Source organism: Ylistrum balloti, unplaced genomic scaffold (assembly GCF_031769215.1).
Source record: "Ylistrum balloti isolate Yb309-2 unplaced genomic scaffold, AGI_CSIRO_Ybal_v1 Utg369620, whole genome shotgun sequence".
Taxonomy (NCBI): domain Eukaryota; kingdom Metazoa; phylum Mollusca; class Bivalvia; order Pectinida; family Pectinidae; genus Ylistrum; species Ylistrum balloti.
The window spans coordinates 398,401-413,059 of NW_026781891.1; the positions used below are offsets into that span (position 1 = coordinate 398,401).

General features: G+C 34.0%; 2 protein-coding genes across 2 annotated transcripts; one reads left to right on the forward strand and one right to left on the reverse strand.

Annotated features, from left to right (window-relative positions):
- Positions 1-1,353: 1,353 nt before the first annotated feature.
- LOC132549509 (para-nitrobenzyl esterase-like) lies at positions 1,354-4,165 on the reverse strand. Its single transcript, XM_060213450.1, has 4 exons — positions 3,533-4,165; positions 2,811-3,129; positions 2,400-2,471; positions 1,354-1,958 (listed from the first exon to the last, which is right to left on the reverse strand). The coding sequence occupies exons 1-4, from the start codon at positions 4,163-4,165 to the stop codon at positions 1,354-1,356; spliced, it is 1,629 nt and encodes a 542-aa protein (XP_060069433.1).
- Positions 4,166-9,146: 4,981 nt separating this feature from the next.
- On the forward strand, positions 9,147-14,250 carry LOC132549682 (dehydrogenase/reductase SDR family member on chromosome X-like). Its single transcript, XM_060213636.1, has 8 exons — positions 9,147-9,222; positions 10,020-10,105; positions 10,861-11,071; positions 11,804-11,838; positions 12,090-12,290; positions 12,973-13,120; positions 13,645-13,771; positions 14,040-14,250. Exons 1-8 carry the CDS (start codon positions 9,147-9,149, stop codon positions 14,128-14,130), a joined length of 975 nt encoding a protein of 324 aa, XP_060069619.1. The 3' UTR covers positions 14,131-14,250.
- Positions 14,251-14,659: the final 409 nt, after the last annotated feature.

A 14,659-nucleotide genomic window follows, 5' to 3' on the forward strand; every position in this document is an offset into this window, starting at 1 on the left:
AATCCTGGCGATACCAGCCGTTTCAAAGTAAAACAAAAGACTTCAATCGATGAAGGTTTGTCAATGATATCTTTTGATTTCCTTATTATATAAACATTCTTTCATATATTGAACATACAACAAACACATATTGTTTAAAACATCGTAAACAACAAAGCAACAAAAAACCCAGTCACTTTGGACACCATATATATCTTCATCATCTTGTCTCGATCAACCAGACTCTTCAGTGCTGTCTGCGCTCGCTACCCCAATTACGAAGTTATCAAGCGGCTGGGTGAACTAGACTATTAGATGCAATTTTTAAATACAGATATGAATATTTTAGAAATAAAAGTACATGTTTCCGGTGTATACTCAGTTTATCTATCTATAACAGATTGCTTAATGACCAAAACGAACACATGGTCTTCTGATAATTATTTACAACTAAAAAGCCATCATACATCAGTGCAGTTACACCGCGTGAATGTAAAGGTTCTTAAGAGAGACCGAACTTTCAGCTCAAACTATTCCTGAAAGTTTTGATCAGGGGAAGCTGGCGATTTGATGTAAAAATTTATTGTGGTAAGCTTAGATCATATTCTGTATCATGCCTACCTTTTCAAAAGTCGTAATAACGCGAATAAAGTCGTAATAAGGCCTTTCAAAGGCTTCCGTAAAGGACTGAACAGAAGCAATGACAATTGTATTCCTGCCTGTAAAAGTCATTTTAACGGCTTTTTCTCGCGTTAATACGACTTTTGAAAGGCGTTATTACGACTTATTCGCGTTATTACGACTTTCGAAAGGCGTTATTACGCTTTTATTCACGTAATAACCCGATTTTGTATTTTTCCCATTCGAAATTTGACCTTTCTAGGCTTTCGTACGAATCATTTATGTTCGAATATTTTCTTAAGAGTATGAAGGCCCTCTGCAAAGAAGTACGTATGATATCCTAGATAGTCATCAGGCGTTTAAATATTTTCAACGTTTATATATTTCTCGAGGGCTGTTGTATAAACCTATTGTGTGATGGTTTCGCTTACATCTTCGCAGCTTTTGAAATTCGCTACCTAGGATTTTGTCGCACAAAGAATTCCTCGGAATTGATATTGTGTTAATTGCATATGTTTTAAGCTGTTGTTATTGGTTTTTGGCAAATGTGTATGGCTATAGTATAATGTTGCTACCATGCATATATTCAAGGTCGGATTACTTAGGTCACGGGACGATTTTTATCCACATAATTAATGCCACTGATCGTGTTATTGTGTAAAACTAACGTGGATTGTAAATAAATTATGTCAAAAAGAACAAAAACTCAAATAAAGGTGAATACCTATATTATCACATTATCAGGACAGGTATTCAGTTTATCCATCCGTAATTTAACAATCCGTTCAATGACCAGAACAGACACGTGTCTTTTTTGTAATTAGACACAACAGATATATCTTCAGATAAAAGTGCCGTCACGCCATGCGAATATGACTGCCAGTCTTTGGTAGATGGTATACCGGTTCGGACGAACGACAAAACCTCTCGTTGAATCGTCTCCTGGAAATTTCGATCGGAAGTAGCTGGGGGTTTGATGTAATCTTTAATCGTATCAAAATATGCAAATTGGTCCCACATGTGAAACGAATAAGATGCTGGAAAGGGCTCTCCAAATACATGAACAGGTTCCGAAGGCTGTGACGTCACGACGTATCTATAGACCGGTGATTTCATACTCAAACTGATAACTCCGGACATAAAATCATTGGGGCATCCTACACGAATGTCTGCACCCATTCTCGTGTACTCATATTCTGGTGACGTTACATTAATTGGGTACATTCTCAATGCATCATCCGCGAGTTTAGATCCATATGTTCCCAAATGACCTTTGACCTGTCGTTCATACTCGGTCCAATTCCACATATACATGGTTGATAAAGTAGGATCACAATCGATCTCATTCGCAGTTGTACCTGATTAAAAGAACTTGGAATTGAAATTCTTCGAAGACTATATATATTACTTTATTTAATCATGTTTTACTCTGAAATGCATGTCAAAGTTTGATTTAGTTAATTTTTACGTAACAGTCAGTAGCATGTTAGAGAGTGTCAGGTTTGAGTGGCATAGAAAATCCGGGGATTATCCCATGTTGGTCTTGAAACAGCGAATCAGAGGTGGAGAGCTATCGATAAAGACGGTCAGATAACTAAAACACCACCATTTAAAAGATACATTTGATGAATTTATAAATCAAATCTATTGTTTTATTGAGACTTACCAACAGTCTGCAATCAAGACTTTAGCGCGATTTAGGATCTTATACGTAATTATTTCGGAAAGGAACAGTGTTTCTCATAGTTACGTCAAGTTCAGTATTGCAGGTAGTGTGAAAATGAGCGTAATATACTTACCAATAAGCAGGGGGACGTCTATAGCAAGGCCTTGTTGCCATGCTTTGTAGGGAGGATACGTCACAACATCTCCTTGGCAACAACATAATATTGTTGAAATATAAATATGTTAATAACAAATACTTCCAAGCTTAACTATATAAAAAGTCGACGGAATAAAAGAAACATTTGAAAATCTTTATGATGAAAAAATGCCTTAATTGTTGAAATTCAAAGATCTGTGAAATCTCCGATTAGTTTTCATATCGTAATATTTTGAAAATTTAAATTTTAGTTGTAGAAATAGAAAGTTGGTAATAATACACTTTGGTAGTTTTACAATAAAAATATTTTTACAAAATAATAATGAAAAAAAAAAAAAAAAAAAAAATCACGCACTGAATTAAGCACAAACAAATGATATAAAAATACCGTCTACAACAGCTATTGCACCGTCGAAATGATCTTTCGTCGGAAGATCACTTTGGTCTCTCATTTCCCAGAATGGGTACACTTCCCATGGTACAGAGCTGAGAATCTTAGAAGCCGGAAGGTCATACAGACATGTGATATTTGTACATCCGGTGTTTTTCAAGAAGACAAGATTATCAATGGATGCCTCTTGAGATGTTTTATTGAAAACCGCTGAAGCACTGAGCATCCACGCCTTGTGGAACAACCCTCTGGCTTGCTCTGAAGCCAGTAAAGCAACGATACTTGTTCCTCCGGAGCTTTGTCCGAACAGTGTGACCTAATGAAGATAAAATTAGCGAAAAAAGGGAATCGAACTCCGGTCGTAGGTACGAAATGGGAATGCGTTACATCATGCCCCAGTTAGACTCAAATCTAAAATTTATTTTCATATTATTGATAATATTTTCGTTACACTTTTGTTCGTCACCCGTTGACACGTGGTATTAATCCTTTTCATAACAGTTTCATTCTTTTAGAGGCGTTTTGAGTATTAATGGAAAAATAGAGTGTTTAAAGATACGAATATCAATCAACAATTATATGTTAATACAGTACACCCGTTTACAAACGTCAGATTTGAAACGAAATTCTATCTTCATTGAAGGAAATATATAAATAGTTGATTTCACATCAATCTCCCTTATAACAAATCAGGCCCATAGAAACTATTTTTAACCTACCGAGTCTGGGTTTCCGCCAAAGTTTTTCACATTATCCTGAACCCATCTCAGGGCCAGAATTTGATCCATGAATCCATAGTTGCCTGACGTGTTGGTCTTTGACTGCTCCGATAACAAGGAAAGGGACATGAAACCAAATGCATTGAGACGATAGTTCATACCTACATACACGATGTTGGTGTCACGAGCCAGTTCTTCCGATGGACAGTAAGTCGGCCAATTTGCGTTAGAATCTTGTAAACTTCCTCCATGGATCCAGACCATCACGTGCAGGTTAGCACTTTTATTGATGGTAGGTGTCCACACGTTGAGGTATAGACAATCTTCACTTCCTAAAATGATAGAGTGGTTCTCCGGATTTCTCTGCATGCATGTATTCCCGTAAGCATAAGCCTTGAAAATGCCATCCCAGCAGTTTCCAGCTTGTTTGTTGAGTGGAATCGGCGGTTTCCATCGTCTATTCCCCGTGGGTGGAAGTGAGTAAGGAATTCCACGAAATGCGTATCCTTGACCATTATATTTACCTTCCACTGGTCCACATTGTGTATCCACTACTGCAGTTGGTTCGCTGTTTACAAATCCACTGGATTGTATAGCAAGGAGTTGAACAATTGTATAAAATACAGGCAGCATCGTGTGTCAACTTCAGTGCAATGTCCTCCTTCTTTCTATCACTGATTAACTGATCACGCGGTTTAGAGTAGAGTGTACATGTCACGCACTAGACATAACAAAGACAGCTGATCCAGATAAAGGTACAAATCAACTACCATGATGTTAAATAAAACAAGCAGAATACGTCATCGACACTAAATATGATAAAGATAGCTGATAAAGATTAAAAGCAAACAAGCCGAAAAAGATTAAAATCAACTGTACTGGTGTTATGTGAAACTAATAGAATATAGATGTAAGTATATCTCACTGAAAACACATACATATACTGTATGGCCGATTATTTTTTGCCGATCAAAACTTTTGCGATTTTCATTTAAAATAGGAGAATTAAATTTCGGCACATGAAAATTTTACGATCTGAGTAAAAAGATGATATCTAGTTTTCTCGAATATTGCTTCCGATGTCAAATTTTCTTTATATGATTGCTGACTTATCAGTGAAACACCAGTATACATAAACACACAAGTATTCTATAGATACAACATGTAACAATGGATCTGTATTATGTCATTTAATCCATACGAAACAAGTGTAATTGTCGAAATAGTTTTGGAAAATCGGTCCTTAGTAAAAGGCATATGTGTTTTACTTACATACTGAGCAAGTACTTGTTTTGTAAACAATTTAAGAGCTCAAATTCTATACACAAAAGTTCTGAAGTACAAATCGAACAATATCGGAGGAGTACGCGTCTTCTACTATACGATGGCACTCATTAGGTCAATCCAAGTTACGTTAGGATCCAAAATGAGAACCATAAAACGTTTAATTAGGCTAACAAGCACATGATTATTATTTTTGTCATAACGTAATCAACTTAAAGCTTCACGGTCTATGTATTTGTGATGCTTCGAATTTATTGAGGAGTTTGTCGCCAATTTTCTTGCACAGTTGACCATATTTGGTCAAGCATCATCTTAATAAGTTATCCGATATTTCAGTTTCATATTTGTCAAACACATCAATTGCTCAAAGATTAACTCGACTGCTTGCATAATTCAAAAGTAAAACGTACATTTTTTTGCATGCTGTTCAACTTCCTGCAGTCACTTTTCATACATTTTATTTTGGTGCATAAGTGGAATTTGGAGTACCAAGTAATTTAGACTTGTTTTGTCGGATGTTTTTGTATGATTCAAATACATTTATTATCGGAGCTTGGGCTTTTAGATCTATTCTCACATTCAGATTAAACCTTAGATTGTTTTTGCACACTCAAATATAGAAGTGTTTTGATCAGAAAATTATCCGTCGCTGCAAACATCATATTTTAGGAGTGAATTATTTTGACTTATTCAAAGGGAAAATTTATAACAGAGAAAATGAAATCACCACGCAATAACAACTGATGTAAAAGAGTCCGACATTTTCTATATCGTATCCGTTGCGTTACAAGGCATCCTTTATGTATGATGAAAAAGGGCATCGTTAAAGGAACTGGCAAGGTCTTTGTTATCTGTATCTACCTTTGTATTTGACCATCTGTACTTTATCCTATTTTAAATGCAGAACTAATGTAAAACATACGTTCAAGTTTTCATTTTGATTGATATCGTTGTATTCAGCATTGTCGTATTATCTAAGGCATCATGAAAACATATAAAATGGTTTATATTTGTGTACATACACATGTATAACAACAGATTTAAAATCAATATATGTTGATTGAAATAGTATACAAATACGGAAGATTTTTTTTTTGTTTATAATGGAGATACGGTCCTATTTGTGTTTTTTCATGTATGAGACTGTGCTGTAAATTAAAGTAATTTGAATCATTGGGCAGTAGGGATCTTCACTCATAGCATCGAGAAATGAAGATATTTCCCCATCATATATAGTACAGGCTCCGTCTATGCACACAGATATGAACGCCCCATAGCATTGACTTAGGGTATGCAGCAACGAGTCTCTTTAATAAATGTTTACAATATTAATTTGATATATATCAAAATAGATTTTGAAAGTATTAACGTATTCTGAATATATAAAACATTCCCTTTATCCATCCATACGCTAACAATCCATTCTAGGAGGACCAAAACATACACGTTTCTTTCTTAGAGTGTTAACCAGTTGAGTTTACATAGACTTTAGAGTTGCTGTTCTGGGTGAGATCATTAATACTAATAGATTTCTGGGCATTTTAAAAAAATCTTCCTGTAGATCCAGGGCCCTTAACTCTTGTACGTTCTATCAATTCAATATAAATGAAAGGGCCAGGATAACTTGTAATTTGTTTCAATCTCTTCAATCATTTCATAAATATATATTTTTAAAAAATTCTATATTGTATTTTTCTTACTTACAAAAAATAGATATATGTACCGTCATTGTGCATAAGCTTAGGCATGTTATAAAATATTTGTATTTAAACCGTGCTTTGGTTATATTCCGGTATTTGTGATAAAAATGTAAACTAATTGTCAAATTGTTCTTTCATTCACAGGAACAAAACCCAACCATAAAGCTCTTTGCGATTACACCATGAATTGTCTCAAGGAACTACAATGGTATCTTCCAAATACCCAAGTAATATGGTCTGTGCACAGCACACTAAACCTCCAAACTCCCAGGAAACAGAAAAAAGTGAGAGTTCTAGGCATAACGAAAACAGCATCAAGAGAAAACCCCAGGTCTGTACAGAACTGTTCATCAGTTTTATGAAAATTGCAAAATTTGCTGAATTATAGGACTGTTACACTTTCTCCACCTTGCTTTTACATTCCTTTCGAAGAATTTGATTCCCGCAGCCGCTTAACATTCAGGCCATTAAAATCACTGTCATGATATCGTAGGACAAAATAAGATGCAGTTAAATTCACTGCTTGACTCTACTTCTGTAACTGCATTTGTATAAAATAGTGCTATTAACTTGTGTGTCTTTTGCGCAATTTTTAAGTTTAAGATAGACTATGGGAATTCTCGTTATATTGATATAATTTTTTTTATATATTGTAACTTGTTTAAATTCTTTCTGTTGGTTCTAACATGTGAACAGTATTCATCGCATTGATTTTAGTTTTAATAACTAACACTTGTATGAAGATGACGAAGAAAACACATATTTTCATATATTTATTTTGATTCTCAAAAATTCTTTCCCAAAGCAGACACCCTATTTTGCATATATGCATCCCCTGTATACCTTACATTAACATTTAAGGTATGATACTGTAAGAATAGTTTCCTTCATTTAAGAAAGGTAAAATTCGAAATGGTATCACGTCACCAAAAATATCATGAAGATTTTTCTGCCAGTCTCCTCTGTTTTTTTTTCTTTTCCTGTTTCTCTTAATAAGGTAATATATGTGTATTTTTTATCAATGTTGCAAGCTAGTGTACATGTGAGCTGTGTGATGTCTGAGTGAAAATGATATGCTATGAATGTAATCAATACCATATATTGCTGAAAATTCTGAATAAAAAGAAAATTAAAAAAAAAAAAAAAAAAAAATCACGAAGGTTTCACAAACAAATAAATATCCAGATGCAGATATGTTCCACTTCGACCTAACCGTAAATTCTGATAAGCCTTTTGGCAGGCTAATTCAGCAGATGAAAGAAAGTGGGTCTTATTTTCCAATGCCAGCCAGGAACATTCCATCAACTTGACATGGTCGTTTACATGGTATTTATGATTACGATACCCTTAAAAATAAAACCATATATGATTCTTTTCTTGCATAGGCTTATCGTAAAGTGTTGTTTTTTTCCTGAAATGTCTCAACTCCTCGGAACTCAAATATCTACACGGAGACTCATGCAAAAGCACAGGGAGAATAAGATCAGGTGTTCCGGAAGAGAAAGCGTCTTCTGTTTTATCAACGACATCCGCCATGTTAACCTACGTAACAGCAGGTGAAGATCTGAGTTGTGTTGTTCGATGAGAAAATGGCCGGTCTTTGCTGACGTGGTTGAGCCTTTTGGTAATCACTTTACCATACTGGCTCTAAAGTTCATTATATAGGTCTCCCATAGGGTTGCGTCACTAGCTACCACAAGGAGACACCGCCCAAAATGAACCTGACACGTTGTACAGGACAATAACCACAACATACAAATTGCTATAATCTAAAACAGAATACTATTATTCCTATATAATGAAATAATAATAATTGTTATTAACAGGGGAATACCGTATAAATGGTTATTTTCGCGGGGATACTATTTACGCTATTTCGCTGTGTATTAACATGACTGCAAAAATAATCCGTGAAATACTAAGACATGGCGTTAAAGATGTATTTAACATCCAAATCGCGAGAGGTCCTTGTTTATGATGAAATCTAATCGTTTTAAATGAAAATCACCCAACCAGCTATACGATACCGCAGAGAAATTGTCATTTAATTGTAAAATAAATGAATTAAACATATATATATAATCAGTTTGACACCATATTATAAAAAGTTTAAATTGATTTTCATTATTATGATTTTGATGTTTATTTGAAAATGACCCCCAGTTATGAGTATGTGTACGTATTCCATCCATGAGTGGACGATTAGCTGTCAAGTAATAGCTTGCTTGGCAATGAAGTTAAAAATTCTAGTTTTTAAAGGCACTTACCGCTCAGAACCCAGGGCATTTAAATTCAAATGTAGTTTGTGTCTACCACAAGTTTGTATGGTGTGATATGTGTAAGATCCTGATATCGATCAAACAATACAATATAATTTGATTTAGTTACATGACATTTGTTCTCCGTTCCAATTATCGACCCCTGTTAAAAAGACGTGTACTGCAAATACCTAACCTACCAAAGCCATGAGAAGAGATTATCGATTAGTGCTTGCATACCACCGCGTCTAGATGGCAGCGTTCTAGTTTGCTACCCTTTGTGTAAACTCTCAAGTGACTTGCTCTTTGTTTTCATTAGGACATACATTCAGTAATGTTTTAAGGTCTGATAGAAGAGAACACGTCTACAGAATGGGATCCACTCCCTCCTTCCCTCGAGTGTCTATCCCGAAGGATAACATTTCAGTGGTTACTGGAGGAAATGCAGGTAATTACAAGCTATGACAGCAAATTGTGATATTGACCTTTTCGTTTTGGCATGGTACATGATTAAAAAAAGATGAACATTCATGACTTCGATTAGTCAACATAGATTTCAGCTGTATATTGTTTGTAGTGCGATTTGTAAAATATCATTTGCTTGTTAAATCCACTGTTGGGGTGGCTTAAGATTTTCAATATACTTAAATATACTTATACTCTTATATGTTTAGTTTTCATTATGATAGTGATTACGATATATATGACATTAATCTAGTAGAGAGCGTACTTTCTAAATAGGACACTTCTTCTCGATACGTATAACAGTAGCTAAAAATAAAGAACCATTGTACACAAAGCATAGCTAGACAACTGGGTTAGCTTTATATATACACCATAAAACGGAAGTCAGCACATGAAGCTGTCATTAACACCAACACTGAGCATGAGAATTGTCTAAATGCTTTCTTTCTTGAGAGTTTTACTGTAAACTGATATCAAATATACGTTTTGTTGATGGACATTACAATGTCTCTTTTAAATTTAAAACAATATTCAAATAGAGACAAATAAAGGCTAGTGACCTCTCCTTCTATATCACGTTATTGGCGTAAATTTATTATTTAATTCCCTCTCCTAACTGGTCCTTCAGGATCTTTTCACTTTCGAAATTTAGATAATCATACGGTACATTTCAATTACATTTTAAAGACTGAACCCTGCAAAATATATGCAATTTTATCTGGGATTAATTAAACACAGCACAAAGAATATTAATAGCTATATTTGTATTCAATATTTCAGGTGTAGGCTATCATACTGCTAAATGGCTAGCCATGATGGGAGGTACCGTTATCATTGCGTGTAGATCTGAGGAGAGAGCTAAACAGGTAAATATCAATTTGACAAATGTATAAGATACCGATATATTGATTAACTTACAGCATAGATATTTGTTGAATTGTTTATGAACTCGATAACTCTTAATAAATACACAACGAAACAAAATCTAACCTTAGGTCCCTTGACTATCAAGTGCAAAGATAACATCGATGATTAATAAGTATACCGTATTGTTTAATATTGGTATAGCTTTCGTCTCCTTGGTTACAAAAACAACAGGTAATGGATGACATTTCATAGTTTAAAAATAACACTTCCTTGAAACCAGTTCACAAAGTAAGACTACCCTGTGAATATAAAGACATGATGTTTGTTCATGTAAATATTTCAATCACAATATAGCTTGTTATTTGTTGATTTAACGAATTCCTTTAGTCATCGAATTGTTCTTTTTCCCTACTCGTTAACCGAAATGGTTTTTAAGGAAACATTTTCAAAATGGGAACCATTTTCAAAACATTCCGTAAACACTTTCAATATAACACTGAGGTTTGTAAAGGATTCGTTCATTTTGTCACACTCGTTAACTCTTTACAAACAAGAGCGATTTCAACAGAAAGAGTTTTTATAGATAGGACAATGCAATCATTTCACACGGAAAAAAAATCATTATCTCATAAGCTATGCTTATGTTATAAATAACAGCTCCTATATCAGAAGCAGCTGATTTGAAAAAAAAAACCCTGTTTGAAAAAAATTGATAAAAAGTAATGCAAGCTAGGTGTACCATGTATTGTTTTAGGCTATACAACAAATGAACCAGGAATTTGCAGAGGAAAAACAAAAGAAGACACCTGGGGTCGTTGACTATGATGCACTGAATCTTGAATTCATGCCACTAGACTGCAATTCACTAAAATCAGTGGTGAATTTCGCACAGGTGTACAAATCATCGGGCAGGAAACTACATAAGTTGATATGTAACGCTGGTATCGGCCTTCAGGACAAGTTATGTAAGTGTGATATAGACATGGAATACTATTTTATTTACATAATCGGTATATAGTGTGCAAGAATATCACCAGGTTTGAAATAGGTATATACCAAAATAACGAAACATATAAAATGTTTAGATAAGTACTTTAAGAATATGGCAGTGTGTTCCGGAAGGATACGATTAGTGCACATAAAAAAAAAAAAAAAAAAAAAATCCTACAAAATTTAGATATGAATATATACATGTACATTTTGTTTCAAGTTTACAATTTTGAGAAATTATTGATTCCAAACAGCTGAATTACATGGTTATTGCACCTTCGGATATAGGTTTCGATATTTCTGGCAACCACTAACGATTCTCCTCAATTTCCAAAATTTCAATACTAAGCAAGACCTTAAGACAAATCCTAAAAGGAAGTCCACAACACAACAGCTGTATGATGTAGTTCATTTCATTGTTAAGTGATACTGTATTTGACTCTAAACTATTTTTTTATCAGAAGTGGATATTATGATACATTTATATTTATAATATTATTTATTATAGATATGTACAATACACAGGTTCTTATGATGCATTTTGTATTATGAGTGTTTTTAGTTTGGAAGGAACTGGTATACTGCTGTATTTAATTGATGACTTGATTACACAGATATAGGTTTCACATTTGTCTCTTTGAATAATATCCGAATATACAGGTGCACGTATCTATTAATGTATTAGAAATAAGGCATATATTTTTCAGCCCACACAGAAGATGGCCATGAGCAGATTTTTCAGGTAAGTAAGGGATGAGAAGTCAAAAATAATATTAATAAAAGCTCTAAACAATTTCGCTTTTGAATTTTTTTATCATTAGGATATAATATGACGTCAAATATATTTGTTCCTTAAGCAGTTTAATCTTATTTCATGATATTACTATAGAAAAGGACGCTTTATTTAAAATAATGATTTGCAATTCCAAATTTAAACACATTGAAGTTGGTTTCATGCAGGATATCAAAATAATTAATATTTATGTCGACAAGGTGAATTACTTAAGTCAGTTCCTGTTGGCATCACTTCTACTGCCGGTAATGAAAACATCCGGTGCGGACTGCAGAATAGTACTGGTTTCTAGCTTGGCCCATGAATATACTCACTTCGATCCTACGGATATCGAAGGAAAGAAATATTCAGAACCGAAGTATGACACCGGGGAAATATACGGCAGATCAAAACTATACCAGGTAGGTAACACTATTATGACGTAGTTTATGGAAGAGTATGGACTAGGGCACAGTTATACAAATTGTGTTTCATTGATTATTTCATAATAACCATGATTCACATGTTCTCTTTAAAACAAAAAGTGAAATAATCTTTCCGAAAGCGAGAACAAACACTTCGTTTTAAGTTAAAAATCAAAGAGGACGAACATCCTTTGGAATTTTTAAAGCTGTGTGATGTTTTGAAATCAATTTGTCTTATTTTGAAGTTGCTTTAAAACACACATTCATCAGGGTACGTTTCATACTACATTTATTTAGCGTATTTGGACATAACTATTGCATGGTTTTAATATCAAGCCAAAACGAATCTATTTACTGAAAGAAAATTCGTCAATATGAATTCCGATATCAGACATGCCAAGGAGTGTACCGTGTTGTCAGTTCGTTAAAAGGTCATAACAATGACAAGTAAATATCACATGTGTCCACTTTGTGTATTTTTTTTTTATTGTGGAACTATGTGTATTAAAAATAATTTTTGGGATTGACACCAGATTTGCATTGATGAAAATTAACATTCGTAAAACGTATATCAATGTTCTGGTACAATTAATGAAGGAGTAGTAGGATACTGTTTACCATATTATTTTCAGCTGTATGAACTTTAAATGTATTTATGAAGACAACTGTTTTGATTCAGGTAATGCAGATGTACCGGTTGAATCAGGCTATTAAAAACACTGACGTAGCTGCCTTATCCCTACATCCAGGCTTTGTCAGAACGCCCCTCCTTACTACTTTCAGAAGGGGACCCGCAAGGGTTCTGTTGGCCTGTTTGGATTGTGTTGGTAAGAATTGCAATACAATTTGTTTATCTGTATTTATTCAACACAAATTTTACGTAATACTCACAATTTGGTCCCTCTCTAGAATTAATATTTCTTCTAAACAAGTCGAATGATAAAGTACTTCATATGACAGGACAACATAGAGAGAATTTGTATTGAATCTGTTTTATTTATCTTAAAATTGTTGTTCACGGCATGAGGATACAGTTGCTATTTCCCAAAACAAGGTTGTTAAATCAGACATAAGAAGATTAAAAGATAGGTCATTACATAAAGTAGTTGAAAATATCATACTTAAGACAATGATTGTAACAAATTTCGACTTTCAAAATAACAGCATGATAACCGTACCTATATGTATCATATCATGTCAAACGACATAAAACATGTGAAAAATCTATTTCGTTTGATGCATGCTCATTATTATTACAACTATTCGTCTTTCAAATCTGCTTACGTGTCCATGGCCATTAAGAATGCATCTGGTAATGATAATAAATATTCACTTGACTTAACCAATAAAGGCACATCCAAGAGTCCATTTGAAGGAGCATGGACCTCACTAAATGCGGCTGTTAATCCGGAACTGGCTGGAGTACGAGATGTCTACTTCTCCGACTCCAGACCAAAAGAACCGACATCAGCTGCCAAGTAAGTCATCGATGTGAATACATATGTCGCTCGGAGTACAATACGCCTTTATTAAGTGCTGTCTTGGTTGTTGTTATGAAAAGAGTTGTAAAAATTTAGTAACAATTTTCTCTACCTATTTTAAAAATTTAGTAACAATTTTCTCTACCTAAAAATGTTATACATCAAACAAGATGAATAAATCTGACAAATTTAGTCACTCAGCAAGCAAACGACTACCGATATTATTATGACAATGACTGATGATATAAATATTGTTTGTTCGCAGAAACAAAGCATTCCAGGAGGCTCTTTGGGATTACACTCTGGAATGTCTCAAAGATTATCTCCCAGAAGACATCCTTAGAGAACTAAAATAACACCTCTGAAAGTAGAAAACCTGAAGGACGATATCAATCAGAAGAAAAATTCTCCATCGGAATACATTTGATCTGAAACTTTCTATCATATTTATACACAAATGCTGTGCTTTGTGTAACGCTGCCTTACTTAAGTAGCAAATGCAACTTGCATATCTATACAGTTGTTCAAGATCTGAAAAAATACGAAACTGAGTTTGCTAGCTTTAGAACTCTTTCGAATGTAGGTTCCTACTCCGAATACAAATTATACGTTTTTAACGTATGTTGTAATATGAGATGACGATGGAATGAATTATAACCTAGAGGACTGAGAAAAGGTGAAAGTTCCATAACTACTCCGTGCAACTGAATTAATTTATTTAAATATTATGACTTTTCAAGTTAACCACTGGTGCTATATGTCTATTTTATCAGTCTTTTATGCACATAATGTGCAATTTTTTTTCTTCTATTAATTGACTGTTGAAAACAGACAAAACATCTGAGGTGAAGTTATATTTATCATCTACATGCACTACATATATAT